At 42.8% G+C, this 13,431-nt stretch overlaps 1 protein-coding gene across 9 annotated transcripts in view; it reads left to right on the top strand.

Moving 5' to 3' along the window:
- Positions 1–13,431, top strand: part of AKAP13 (A-kinase anchoring protein 13) — a 197,250-nt gene that overhangs the window by 61,359 nt on the left and 122,460 nt on the right. For all 9 annotated transcript variants that reach the window (XM_021407540.1, XM_021407539.1, XM_021407535.1 and 6 more), the window contains one exon: positions 5,464–5,611. In XM_021407540.1, the coding sequence (XP_021263215.1) occupies positions 5,464–5,611 (148 nt within the window). The remainder of the gene's footprint in view (positions 1–5,463; positions 5,612–13,431) is intronic.

Below are 13,431 nucleotides of genomic sequence, written 5' to 3'. Positions count from 1 at the left end.
GGGCACTTTGGGGCCAAAGTTGTCCAGGAGCAGAAGTTGAGGTGTTGACTTAGTTTACCGGTAGAGATAAATGGTAATGGATCATAGAGCATCCATACAGTTGTGTTTTGTTGTTTATCTCTTGGGATGATTTCTCCTGCATTTTTGAAAGCTGTTTTGTCGTTGCCTTTTTTGTTCTCCAGCTGATTTTGGAGTGTCCTACAATTTCAGCTGAGGTGGAACTGTCTCACCTTTCCCTTTGATTTTGTCTGACTTACTTATTCTCAGTCCTGAGCAATTTCCAAAGAAAAACATGATATAATTGAAAAGTCATCATTTCTTGTAAAAACCATCTGAATGAGGAACACTCAGCGAGTTTGAACCATTATTCCCATTTCACTGATAGGGAACTCGAAGCACAGGGATGTGAAGGGACTTGTCCCGTGCAATTGCAGCCTGATTCTGTGTGTTGTGTCGAGCTGCAGCTGCGGTAAAAGTGAGTTCACCTCCACCTGAGAATGAAAAAATAAAAGTAACAGTGAGTCTAAATTCCTTGGAGGAGAGGAAGAAGCCACAGCTGTGGTTTTGAATCTGTCATCCTGGTACAGAGCAACTCAGTTAGGAGCTGTTTGGAGCTTTCCAAAGGGGAAGGAAAAAAGATCTGTTTCAAAAGCACGTTTCTCCTTTTTTTTGTCATAACATAATGCAATCAGCAATGACCCAACAAAAATCTGATTCATGTTATGAACAGTGGAAATAAAACTTGTTGCGTTGGCAGGTTACGCTTACTCATCTAATCCAGAGCCCAATCCAGCCTCTAGAATAAGGCATCACCTTGCTGACTTCTACAGCAGCTCTGGAGAAGGAAATGTATTGGAGGGAGGTTTCTTTCCTTGCATGTGAATCTTTCAACCATCTAATACACTGACTTTCTGTTCCATACAACTGCATAGGTTTTACCTGCATGAAAAAGCAGCCTGGGATTGCACTGGTCATCAGCAGTAATTTGGCTTTTCTGTGTAGAACAAAAGTAACTTTACTGGTTGGCAGTGTTTTCTCACTGAAAGCTAAAGGAAAGCTGGAGTGCTTCAGCTTTGCTATCTAACACATGCTTTGCTTCCATAAGTATTTTTAGTCTTTGTGTGGGGGAAGGTCAGAGTGGGTGGTTAATGGGTTAGATAATGTACTTCAAATTCCCAGTGTGATCCAGGAGGCAAAAAACTGTTTAGAAAAAACATGCTTCGTGTGCAAAAGTAGAGCACTCCTTTTTTTGGTAAAAACTTTAAAATCTGCTAACGAGCACGCTGGTGGACTGCGAAGGGGAAATACAGAAAAAACGTGCCTGGAGAATGGGTGTCCATGGGGAGAGCTGCCTCTTTCTGGCTGAAGCCACCTTGTCCAGCTGATGGCATGCGCTCACACGGACTGTTCCTCGTGGTCCCACTGTACAGGGCCCTCTGGGACAGGTTCCCTCAAAACAGACATTTCCAGAGCCTGAAGTGAAAGAAAAAAATCTAAAAAGTTAGTTCTTGTTGCAAGGTAGGTATTACTGCTGAGCTAATAACGCAGGTGATCTTGATTCTTCTCAGTTACGGATTATCAACTCTGCTGTCACTTGCGAACGTTGCTGTGGTCATTTATAAAGACTCCTTGGAAGGTAGACCGTCCACCTTTACAGACACAGAACCCAGGTGGTGTCAGAAGAAATGATTACTCAGAACTGCTCATACTTTGTGCACACAACCCGTGTGCCTTTATGGCTGTGGCACTTGAAAAATAAATAGCTGGAATGGCGTGGCTGTCCCAGTGCCAACAAGCAGGTGCCTTGCCGCTTTCTGGTTTTGTTTTTTGGCTGTTCTAGCTGCGCTGGGGCCTTTTTGGAGATGATTGCATTTCTAGTGCCTTAAGGAAGCTGACAGTTCAGAGGCGGGCTGCACCAGCATCACTTTGGACTGGGTTGCAGTGGATCAAAGCCCAGGGCTGGGTCTGGTTTTCCCAATGCATGCATCCCCCGAGGAGGCAGCTCGTGCTCCTCCTCCCTTCCGCTTGAGGAAGGGAGTGTATTTTGGGTACAGAGCAGTGTCCATGCTCTTTGCATCACGTTTCAGCTATCCAAAAGGCTTTTTCAGAGACTTTCAGATCAAAATGAAGGCGAGGGTGACCTCTTTCATGAATGGACAAAAATGGAATGTTTTCATTTCCAATAGGCTTTAAGCCAAGTAAATATTAGTCAATCCAAACTAGTTTTGAAATTAAATTATTCTTATTTGTTGGAGCATTCCAAGGAATCACTTTGATCTGTCTGTACTTTCACCAAAGGGATATTGGCAGACTGGCCATCCAGTTCTAGCCATTGAGGATGAAAGAAGGGTTATAATAACTACCTTGTGCGGCAGTGATACTGAACAGATGACTTTTTTGGATAATATTAAATGAATAAAGGTAAACATACTTCAATTAAAATGTTTTTGGAGGCTGAATGCAATAGTGCTGTTGGAAACTGTTCTGTGTGGATCGGAGGAATTTTGGCTGCATTTGTAACTGATTTTCTTTAGCTCCAAAAATGTTTGAAAGAGGGAGGCTTGTTCTGTGCACTATTTCCTCTTCAAATAAATACGTTGTTTCAAAATGGCATTTTAAAATTAAGTAAAAATTGGCAGCGGATAGCAAAGTTGTTAATAACCAAGGAGAGAGATGTGCATTGAAGGACAGTCTGCACTTAGTGCTTTGTTCTCTCTGGGATCTCTGGTCACGTACAGTGAGTTGTCCCGTGCGTAGCACAGCCAAGAGCTCGCTCCGCAGACAGCTGAGAATAAACTGAAGCACGCAGCGTTTAGGTGACACCTTATCCATCTTGCTGCAGACATTTGGAGACAATGTAAAATTTCAGTTAAAAAAAAAAATAATAATAGTGCTCAGCTGACATAATAAGGATATTGGGCTTCTCTAATCGGTCTTGGGCCAGGTCCTCCAGAAGAGCAGGAGAAGGGTGGTGGAGATGGTTCCTCCATAAAGTGCAGTGTAGGCACAGCTGAAAAGCTGACCAATATCAGCTGAGGAGAATTTGTGTTTCCCCTAGGCTTAAATGTGCGCTCAAGTAAACAGAGCTAAAATAAAACATACAAACTGCAGAATAACTTTGGCTAGAAAGGATTGCTGGAGGTCACCAGATCTAGCCCAAAGCAGGGCCACCCCCAAAACCGGGTCCGGCTGCTTGGCAGCTTCACTTCAGGCATCTATATGAAAAGTTCACACATCTTGTTAAGCCTCAGCTTGGACAGGTTTCAGGATTCATACCTGTGTTTACACAGTCAGCACATTGTATTCAGCATCTTATTTTACTTCTTTTTGTCTTTTCCAAGGATACTTTACATTGCTTTCTTTTTTTTTTTTTTTTTAAATCAAGTGTTGTACTGGCAAGTGCCTACTTCACGTGTATAGCCAGGTGTCTTCTCACGTGCACTCTCTGCAGATCTGCTTTTCCTTCATGGGAATTGGACTAACTGTACTTGAATTGTGAGTTAAAGAAAAGAACAATTCCCCTCGGAAGCTACCACTTTAAACAATTGGCCCCATTGATGAGTGTCCTTAAATATCACCTCATTTTTAAGTCTGTTTAAGTGCCTTGTATGTTCATGCCTTAAGGGTGGAACAGCTTGAACAAAGATGGTTATAAAAGTCAAAGCACAAAGGATTTGCAGGTTAAAACTTTTCTGTTTTTTTTTTTTGTTGTTGTTGTTGAGCGTCCACTCAGAACTAGATCCATTTGCTTGCAGTGGAATATTTAGTTTTCAGCTCAGCGTGTGAACTCGTCATGCTTGAGTTTAAAGCTTAATTTCTTTCTTTTTGCACCTGTTTTTATTTTAACACTGAATATACAGAATCTCTACTTTTGCTCCATGGTTCCTTTATCCCCAGCTGGAAGCCTGGTCTGATGTTATCGTGCGATACCTTCCTGAAACATCCATTTGGAACTCGGCAGCCTGTGGAAATGCAGGCTACTTGCCGCTTCATGTATCTTTGTGAACTCATAATTTTGTGCATTAAAAGACCGACCCATGTCTGTGAAGGGTGCACTGCACTGAAAAACCTTGTTTCTGTCCAAAGCAGTCTATGCAGCCTGCCCCTGGCAAGAGCTACCAGCCAGGGCAGGGGAGAGGAGAACTGGACGTGAACTTTGAGAGGGGAAACTCTGCTGGGGCATGAAAAGAGTTGAAGTGATGATGGAAGGTGGAGGAGACTGGAAATGGAGCTTGGGAAGCGATGCTAATGTGGCATGGGTGCTCGTGAGGACTTGGAAGTCTCGGATTTTTCTTCAAGGATTGTATTTGACAAAGAGATTAACTGAGTGATCTTAAGGAAAAGGTTTGAAGTGAAGTGACATGTGTCTTGCGTTGACTGTGCAAATTGGAATTACATAATCTGCACAAATAATAATAAAAACAATCTTTTCCAGATTTGCAGCCTTAAGCATACGCTCAGTGTTGTGGCAGAGTGCTGGGTAATGCAGCTGCTGTGTAAAACTGGGACATCCAACTGGTTTTGATCTTTGAGGGAACTGGGGCAGAAGGTCACTTCAGTCTGTTCTTGGTGTCTCATGCTTTATGTATTTCAGGCAGATAAACGATGGGCAGTCAGATCAAGTGAACGTGCTTCGCTTATTGGTATAGTAACTGCAAGTTATCCCCCTTCCCTTGTTCTCCTTCTCCATGGAAAACTGAATTTATTGGCTATTGCTCCCGTTGTTGTCTGTAGGGGTGCATGAATTGGGAGTATATTTACTGCATCCTGTGCCAGTTTAGCAATGATAATGATACATGCCATCTATGTACGTGGGTTTTGCTCTCAGATGCTAAAATAAAGTCTCCATGAAGTTGAGCAGGAATCAGCTGTTTCTCTCATAAGCCTCAGTGGATGTGAACCATTTGTATCTGTGTGTTTATTGATGGAAGGATGTGCTTGGTGATGGAGCTGGTCACACGGGAACTATCAGTACAGTGGCTAGCTTGGCAGGGGAAAAGAATGAGGGAATTTAAACATGTGAAGACAGACAATTTTAGGTTGTTAGCCCTGTTTTGTTGTCTTAGCTAAGTATATGTGATACGTATGTGTGTGGAGTTATCCGTATGTGTGCGTATGCCTGTAAAAGATCCCGTGTGGGGTATGCGTTTATCAGACTTCAGTGCAATGGCATGATTTCCCCTTGTTAAGTTGCTTTTCGGAATATACTCCGGGGGTTTCTGCGTGTCTCTTCCCAGAGCTGAGCTCAACGTATTTTCTAGCTGGTTGGCTGGCTATAATGCTTGGTAGTCTGGCTAAGAGGCATGCTAAGGATGACTTGCATATCTGAAAATTAGGATGGGCCCCAAATCATGTGAAAGGAGTGCACGAACAGAAAGCAGCAGTCTGGGGGTAGAGTTTTATTTAATGCAATTCTTGGATATGTAAACTTAACGACTTTTTTTTGTTGTTTTTTTCTCCCAGGGCGACTCTGTTATTACAGTGCAGCTGACTGAGGAAGATAAGGTTGAAGATGATGTAGTTTTCTACTTGATCTTCACTGGGTCAACTGTCCAGCACTGCACAAGCACTAGAAAGATTAATCCTGGGAGTCTGGAGACAATTTCTCCTGGTAAATAGTTGCTTTTCTTTTGCATACCAGTGTATCAATCTCTGAAATCTTCTTAATTCAAGTGGATTTAAATGTAATTCTGTTTTGGTCAACTTTTTTCTCATTTGCACGATCATTGAGGATAGAATGTATGGTTTGGATGACCACTTCAGCCTTTTAAAAATCTCTTGCTTGACTTTGCTAGAATGGTATGACTTTTAGTTTGTAAATATTTAATGTTCAACAAAATTCTATTGTGGAAAATACAAAGTTATATTTACACGTAGTAAAAAGCTTTTAAATGCGAGCAGGATACTGGAGAACACATCTGCAAGGTTAAAGATGCTAGTGTCCAAATGGTGTCCGGCCTGGTAAGTTCCAGCTACACTTAGGATCTGCTTAATTAGTGCGGTGAAGTTCATTACTATAGTCCTTGTGAAGCACGGCTCTTTTCCCTGAAATCTTGTTATGCAGTTCAGAGCAAACACAGCGTTTTCTGAAACCCTTGCAGAGGCAGGCAAGCACGTGGTGCTCGGTGTCATCCTTCTAGCAAAGGATTCAGACAGAATGGCTTTTCACATTTAAAGCCCACCACTCTCGTTAAGCTTTTGTGTAGTTAGAACAAAACAAATCAGCACGGAGTTTTCCTTTGGTGACTTCAGACCCGTGGGAATGGGTATGTTCCATGCTGCGGTCCCTACAATTAACCTTTCCTTCTGACTTCTTGCTATGCAGCACATTGGTACTAGTGTGAGAAAAACGTCTGATGGTTTCTCTATATACAGTATAGCTTATGCAACTGAGCGTGTTGCTTTTTATTATTATTTATCTATCTAGTAATTTGTTATAAGACATGTGCATGAAGTATGATTTGGACTAAGGGCTTAGCTAATGAAATGCGCTGTTCCCTCCTGATGATTAGTGACTGAGAGTTGGCCACCTCATTTGCTCATTTCCGCTCCTTTCTATGCTGTTGGGGTTGTTCTCTGCTCGAGAAGAGAAGCCTTTTTACAGTGGCTGATTCCTGTGCAATCAATTAGCTCAGCGTCTGCTTTCTCACAGAAGGGGAGAGGCGGTGACTCGCAGCCATGTGTGCATGGGGCGCGCAGGGGCTGTGACAGCGCGGTGTGACCTCATCTCCCTCCAGGGACCCAGCGGCCGAATTGCCAAGAAAGGATCTGAAAGGATGCTGTGTTCGCCTTCAGGAACCAGAATACTTCACGGGATTTCCGGGCAGCAGTAATGCTTTCCTACAGCATTTGCCCAGGCATCCTCAGTGCCATGGCTTGGCTGGTGGCCATGGCTTGTCCCCAGCTCCATGGCTCTGCTTCCCCTGTCCTGCCAGCCCCAAGCCTAACTGAGTCACTGGGGAGGGCTCCCTGGGCTCTTCTTGCCACCATTAGTTGTAACAAGTGGGAAATCACTTCTGATTCAGAGGGAAAGGAGGTAATTGCTTTCAATTGTTCCTTTATAATGGGATTTTATATTTTTTGGTTTAGTAGTGCGGTGATTTTGTTTCTTGGATGTTCTATAAGGGCGACTGTTGTCCCAGGATGCAGCTTAGATCAAACCGACATTGAACGGAGGCTCAGGGAGAGTCAGGCCCATGTGTATTAGAAGAATGGCTGCAACATGAGGGTGACATCTTAAATGCAAAGCAGTCATTTGTGTAGCACCCTCTCCCGTGTTTGTACCTCATTTTGGAGAAAATATCTGAGGGGAAAAAAAGACTTCAGTGAAGAAGACGCTGGGGAGAAACGAACAGGGAGGAGAAAATCATGTTATCATTGCTGATACAGATGTGCTCGTCCAGTGTTACTGCAGCGCTGATTTTAATACAGGCATGACTTATTTCAGCCCAGCACTTCCTCCTTCTCCTTCCTGAACCCTGCGGTGAATCTGTAATTGTGTGTTTACGTCGTATATTCGACCAGTTGCCTGGGAGATGCTGTGGTGACTCACGGCTGGCGTTATTTGACCTCAGAGCAGGATTAGCCGTGAACAAGAGGTGGTGTGTGGGAGACCAGCCCTGTTTAAACACCCCAGCCCAGGCAGGCAGCAAGTGCTGTGCCAGCAAGCTCTGCAGACAGCTTGCAGCCAGAACCTCTACCTTATTCCATTTGGGAGCATCTTTCCTTTACCTTGGCACACTGGCGCACATCCTTGGGAACGTGGCAGCTGCTGGAGGCTCTGGTGGATGCAGGGAGGGCTGATTTGTTATAAATACTCCAAGCCCGGTGCCAGCATTGCCCTATGCCTCCTCTGCTTCCCTTTGGGGACCACAGCTCTTCCTTCATTCTCTTCCCAAGTCCTCACGGCTTCATGCAGTTCACAAACCTTCATCTAGGGTCGCAGGGGGAGCTGTAATTCTGTTGAAGCTAATTGAAAAACAGAAAAATGTTTTTTTTTTTTCTTTGTCAATAGTTTTGGTGACATGTAGAGGTGTAAGAAACAGAAAGGGAAAATTATTTGATTACATTTGCTGCCAAAATTGAGTGTTTTAGCAAAACTTTCAAATGCAATCACATTTAAAAAAAAATGACAACATAAGATTGTTTTAGATGAGAAATTACAGAAAATGGAATGGAAATGTAAACTGTCGGAATACCTCCCAGATTCTCATGTGCAAAAATTCTGTATATCCTGAAACACTTTATCTAATTAAGTATACAACTGCAGCCAAATGACTGCTGCATTTTATGTAGTTACCAGAGCAGTCTGCCTCTTCCTGTCTTTATCATCAGCTTTGAACAGCACTGTTCGCTATATCTGTTCAGTGTTTAAGTGGAAGCTTTTTATTTCATAATAAAAGAGAGGGTATCTGATTGTTAATTTGTGGGAGCAGCTTTCCCTTAGAGAAAATTTTCAACTAAAACACTAGATTTTGCATTCTGTTTTGTAATTGGCTTGTATTCTCTATCAGCATGTAAATCCCCGGCTGCTGGTGTGCCTCTGGCACTGTTGCTCATGGGTTGGTGCTGTGGAACTTCCCACACTCAGTGCCCTAATAATTAATAAATTGTACAAATGTATAAGGTAGGAGAATGGGCTTTCAGGTTCCCACGGCTTATGTCATGAATTTATGGAGTGGCTATGCCTTCTCTATACAGGATTTGTTAGAGCATATCTAGAACGTTGGAACATTGCGTGTAGGTTTGGCAACTAATGTTGCATACATTAGTTCCCTCTACAGATTCATCTCCCTAAGATTTTTGATTAGAAACTTCTCTTCTGTGAGGAGCAGACATTTGAAGCTGTAGGCATCTCTGATGCAAGAGGATATGAATGAGAGGGGAAAAAGAGCAGCCGGTATTGAAGCAATGCCGCTTTCTCCATCATGCCAAACAGCATCTGGCTGCCAGTCGTGCTGTACCTTCTCTTATGCAACTTAGCTAGCCAGAAACCTCACTTGCTGGAGTCACCGGCTGGTGCCCCATGCCTACTCAAAGAAAGGGGCTTACAGCCTGATTTGAATGTCAGCTAGTGCAGGCAACCTTGAACTTTGTCTTTGGAGGTTTCCAGTGACATGAGGAGGCCCTGGGGGGAAATAATGATGTCTATTCTGTTTTTAATTTAGAGAAAGGTTCAAAGCAGGGAGAATCTGTTGTTTCTAAATGAAGTAAGAGTAACCACTGTCTCATCAATGCAAATGATGGATCCTGGGTGAGCTGAAAGGAAGAGTCTATGATTTTACATGAGTGTAAGCTTGCTTGCAGATTGACAACTGCATGTAGTATATACTTTGAAGTGAAAGCATCTTGAATTCTGGTAGCCAGGTGCATGTGTACAAGGGAATCTTTTGGACAGGAAAAGACTATGAAAGTGATACAAAGGAAAGGAAAAAAATGCTCAGAACACATACAGTAAAATTGTGAGTCATGCTATGTACTATTTTCCCTAGGAAAAAGGGAGGCAGCGATGAGAGCTAAGAGACTTCAGGGATATAGGATGTGTCCTGGTTTGCTGCCTTGTTTACGTGATCAACAGAATTTACCAGCTCCTAGTAGGAAAGTTGGAAGCAGCCTAGTATGGATTGTTAATCCTATGCTAGGCAGTTAGGTGCATAGTGCTAGAAGTCTTCTGTTGGTTTAGGGAAAAAACTGTGGCTCCAATGATCTTTTCAGCCTCACTGCCTTGAGAAGGATACCTGAATATGTAGCTAAATGTCGATTCAGAAATCACGCAAAGAATGGAGTAAAGCCTATGGTTTTGTACTTGCTCTGAAGGATGGGATGGGTGATTATCCTGCCCCTGCAATTGGCTATATTGTGAATTTGGGGGACATAATTTCCACTTATAAGAAACAGGTTATCAGCTGATATGATCTGTCATAACTGAAATATCAAAATAAACTACTGAGTTTTAAGAATTAGGCGGTGATTCTTTCGTATGCTTCCAATACCTCTTTTGCTAGCCTAAGGACAGATCAGATTGCATCATCCCACTGAGCTTGTTTGCCGTGATGAAAAGTAACCAAAAATTATTTTTGCTATTACTTTACTGTGATGATTAAGATATTTCAATTTCCAAATGATCTAATTTAAATTTTCTATAATTTAAGAAATTTTCCTCTCTACCAGAGATACTTCATAATTCTGCAGAACAATTTAAAACATTCTCATCTCAGACACTTCCAGTGTTAATGTGTATTTGTGGCAGGCAGAGATCATAGAATCATTGAATCATTAAGGTTGGAAAGAACAAGGTGCCACTACCCTCTTCTTGAACACCTCCAGGGATGGTGACTCCACCACCTTCCTGAGCAGCCTGTTCCAATGCATTACTGCTCTTTCTGAGAGTAAATTTTTCATGATAACCAAACTGAAAATGCAGATTTGTAGAATTAACAAAATACGAATAGTCAATGTGGATGTAGAAAGTGCTACCACCTCTGCTACAGTGGCTAAGCTGTTTTTCCTGCTGGAATTACATAATTTGATGCTAGCACATCTCTGTTTATGTTAAGAGAAACTCGTCCTGCTTAATGTCATTCATAAACTGAGCTTTTCAATAAGTCCTTGTTACTGTAGTAACTGAGCCCATCATAATCTTTAATAAACTTTTCTTCCCAACATCTCTGCAGGGTAGGGAGGGTAGTGGGGGCATTGACTGGCTAACCAGATGGCATGTGGTGGGTACAGAAAGCTTGTCAAAACAGGGAAGTGAAACTTGAATGCAAGGCAGCAGCCTCATCTCCTGCCTCTGTTTCTGAAGCAGTTTTTCCCCCACTGAAAACAAAAATAAATCAAGCCTGCAATCGTGGTCTGGGAAACAAAACAATAAAAAAGGAACGACCTCATCCCTGTTCACTGAAGTGTGTAGCAGAGCTCGAGATCATCAAGCTGTTGGGCAGATTTTGGGAGAACTTTGCCAGCTGAATTTGGAGGAGCTCACAGAAGAAAGCTCATAGTGCTGTCAGTGTGTGTATGGTGTGCATCATGCAAGGTGTAATGGCTGCACTGTTGGGCGCCAAAGTGTGGCTTTGTGCTTAAAGAACAGAGCTTGGTATCTGAGAAGTGCAGAAGAGCAACAGAGGAAAGGCAGCAAAAATGGTAAAAGGTCTGGAGGTTAAGATGAGTGAGGAGAGACTGAAATCTCTTGGTTTGTTCAGCTTGGAGCAGAGGAGGCTGAGGGGAGGCCTCATGGCGGCCTGCAGCTCCTCATGGCGGCCTATGGCTTCCTCACAGAGCTGATCTCCTCTCTTTGGTGACAGTGACAGGACTCATGGGAATGGTGTGGAGCTGTGTCAGACGATGGTCAGGCTGGATATCAGGAAAATGTTCTTCACCAGAGGGCATGGCCCTGAGCTGCTGGAGCTCAAGGAGCATTTGGACAACACTCTCAGATACAGGGTTTGGATTTTGGGTAGTCCTGTGTGGAGCCAGGGGTTGGACTCAATGATCCTTGTGGATTCCTTTCAGCTCGGCATATTCTAGGACTGTATGATTCTAGGAGCCTAGTGGACCAAAACAGAGAGAAGCTGGTACTGTAGTTGCAGTACTGCTTCACTTCATAATCAGACCAGGGGAGGGGTAAGAAACAGAGTGCCTATAAGCCAAGTCACTGAAACAATACCAGTGGTGAGATTTTTGGAGATATAATACAATGCATTATGTTGCTGTGAGCCTTTTCAGTGTAACATCTACACCCTCTTTTCCCACTCACCAATCTCAAAAGGGAGAGGATTTTGTCAAAGGGGAGGAGGAGCAGCAGCAAAGGCACAAGAGGGGCCTGAGGCAGTGCCTGCCTGGGGGCTAACAGAAACTTTCCCAGACCTGGAACCCTCCTATGAGCTCCCATCGGATCAGGTCCCAGGCAACTTTCTGTCCGTGATGCAGCTCAGGTGGTGAAGCAGGTTTTATTTGCTTTTGTTCTGAATTCTTGTAGTTCTTTGTTTTGTTCTATTCCTCTTTCCTTTCTGCTAGTTGAAAGGACAAACTAAAATTAATTTCAGCTAGCTTGGAAATATCTTCATTTCAAACTTCTTCTGGTTTACTGTGAAATTCTCTACATATGTTCATGCTTTATTCTCTTTTACCACAGATCGTGTTTTCCCCTAGGAAACAACTTTTCATAGAAAAAGCTATATTTCATGAATTGCAGTCTTCGTACTGGTAGACCAAAAGGGTAAACAAGTTGCATAACAAATGATCACTTGGCAATGCTAGTTGTGGATTTTAAAATACTCTTAATTATGAAACAAAACCCTCCTAAAATAGAATAAACAGTGTAGCCAAGAAGACTTTTTCCAGTCCATCCTCTTTGGTGTACTTAATTGCTCTAGGCAGTGCAATTAGAAGGAAGTGATGCTAGTTCTAGATGACATCAGTCACAGGAAAAAATGATTGAATTTGTATTGAAATTATTTATGAGGTAATGTGTGAGGTCTTACACTTCTACAGATTTATATGACCTCTGCAGTGTAAAGGACCTAAAACAATCTTTCTACACTCTCTATATGAATAGCACAGGGTTTGAAATGAAAAACAAGGGCTCCTGTCCATCACTTTTACTGGCCTATGTATTTCATAAGGTCTCTTATGTTCCAAGATTGAATACAGCAACTATACATCAGACAAGTCAAACATGGGCTCTAGTTTTCAGAACCAGAATTTGGGATTTCTAAGGGAGAAAGCTTTTTCGAATGGCCACAGGAGATCCTTTGACTTCCCTGTCTATGAGCCACCAGATGGCAACATCTGTTGGATATAGATTGAAAACACTCTAGGAGATTCACAACATTTGCTGTCTGGCTTTCCTGTCCTATTTAAACCTCCTTATAAGATCTCTTTAAACAGCCCTTCCATGGTAACTCGGAGGATGCAATTAGCACAGGAGCCCTTAGTCACCAACCAGGCAAACCTAAACATATGCTTCCAGCAGTGCTTTAAATAGCTGCTTAGGCTGGGGGGACCATTGTCTGATATCTCAAATGTGAATTCTGAAAATAGGAGGTTTGGACAGGATTTCCACTTTCAGAGGAGTAGGAAATGAAATCATGTTTTAGTAAAAGCTCTGCTTGGGAGCAACAATGTTTTGTCTCCATGTGTGCCTTGTTTGATGATAAAAAGTCTGTTCAGAGTCCCACTGCCTCCCTTATAAGCGCACCCCAGGTCAGTGACATGGATGCCACTTGGATGGCCAAGTCTAAGAGTATACATTAACTTATCTACAAAGTCCTCGCCGCTGAGCATCTCTACCTTTTGCAATGTTATTTTGCAAATGTTATTGTGTAGAGGAGGCACTGGTATCATACCAGTGCATCTCATCTCATCAGGGCTGAGTACAGAGAGGCCAGAGCTTCGTGTTCCTTGTTTTTTGTTGTTATGTATTGCCCAAAG

The sequence above is a fragment of the Numida meleagris genome, chromosome 9 (genome assembly GCF_002078875.1).
Source record: "Numida meleagris isolate 19003 breed g44 Domestic line chromosome 9, NumMel1.0, whole genome shotgun sequence".
NCBI classification, from domain to species: Eukaryota; Metazoa; Chordata; class Aves; order Galliformes; family Numididae; genus Numida; species Numida meleagris.
This window is presented reverse-complemented; position numbering and strand designations above follow the sequence as displayed.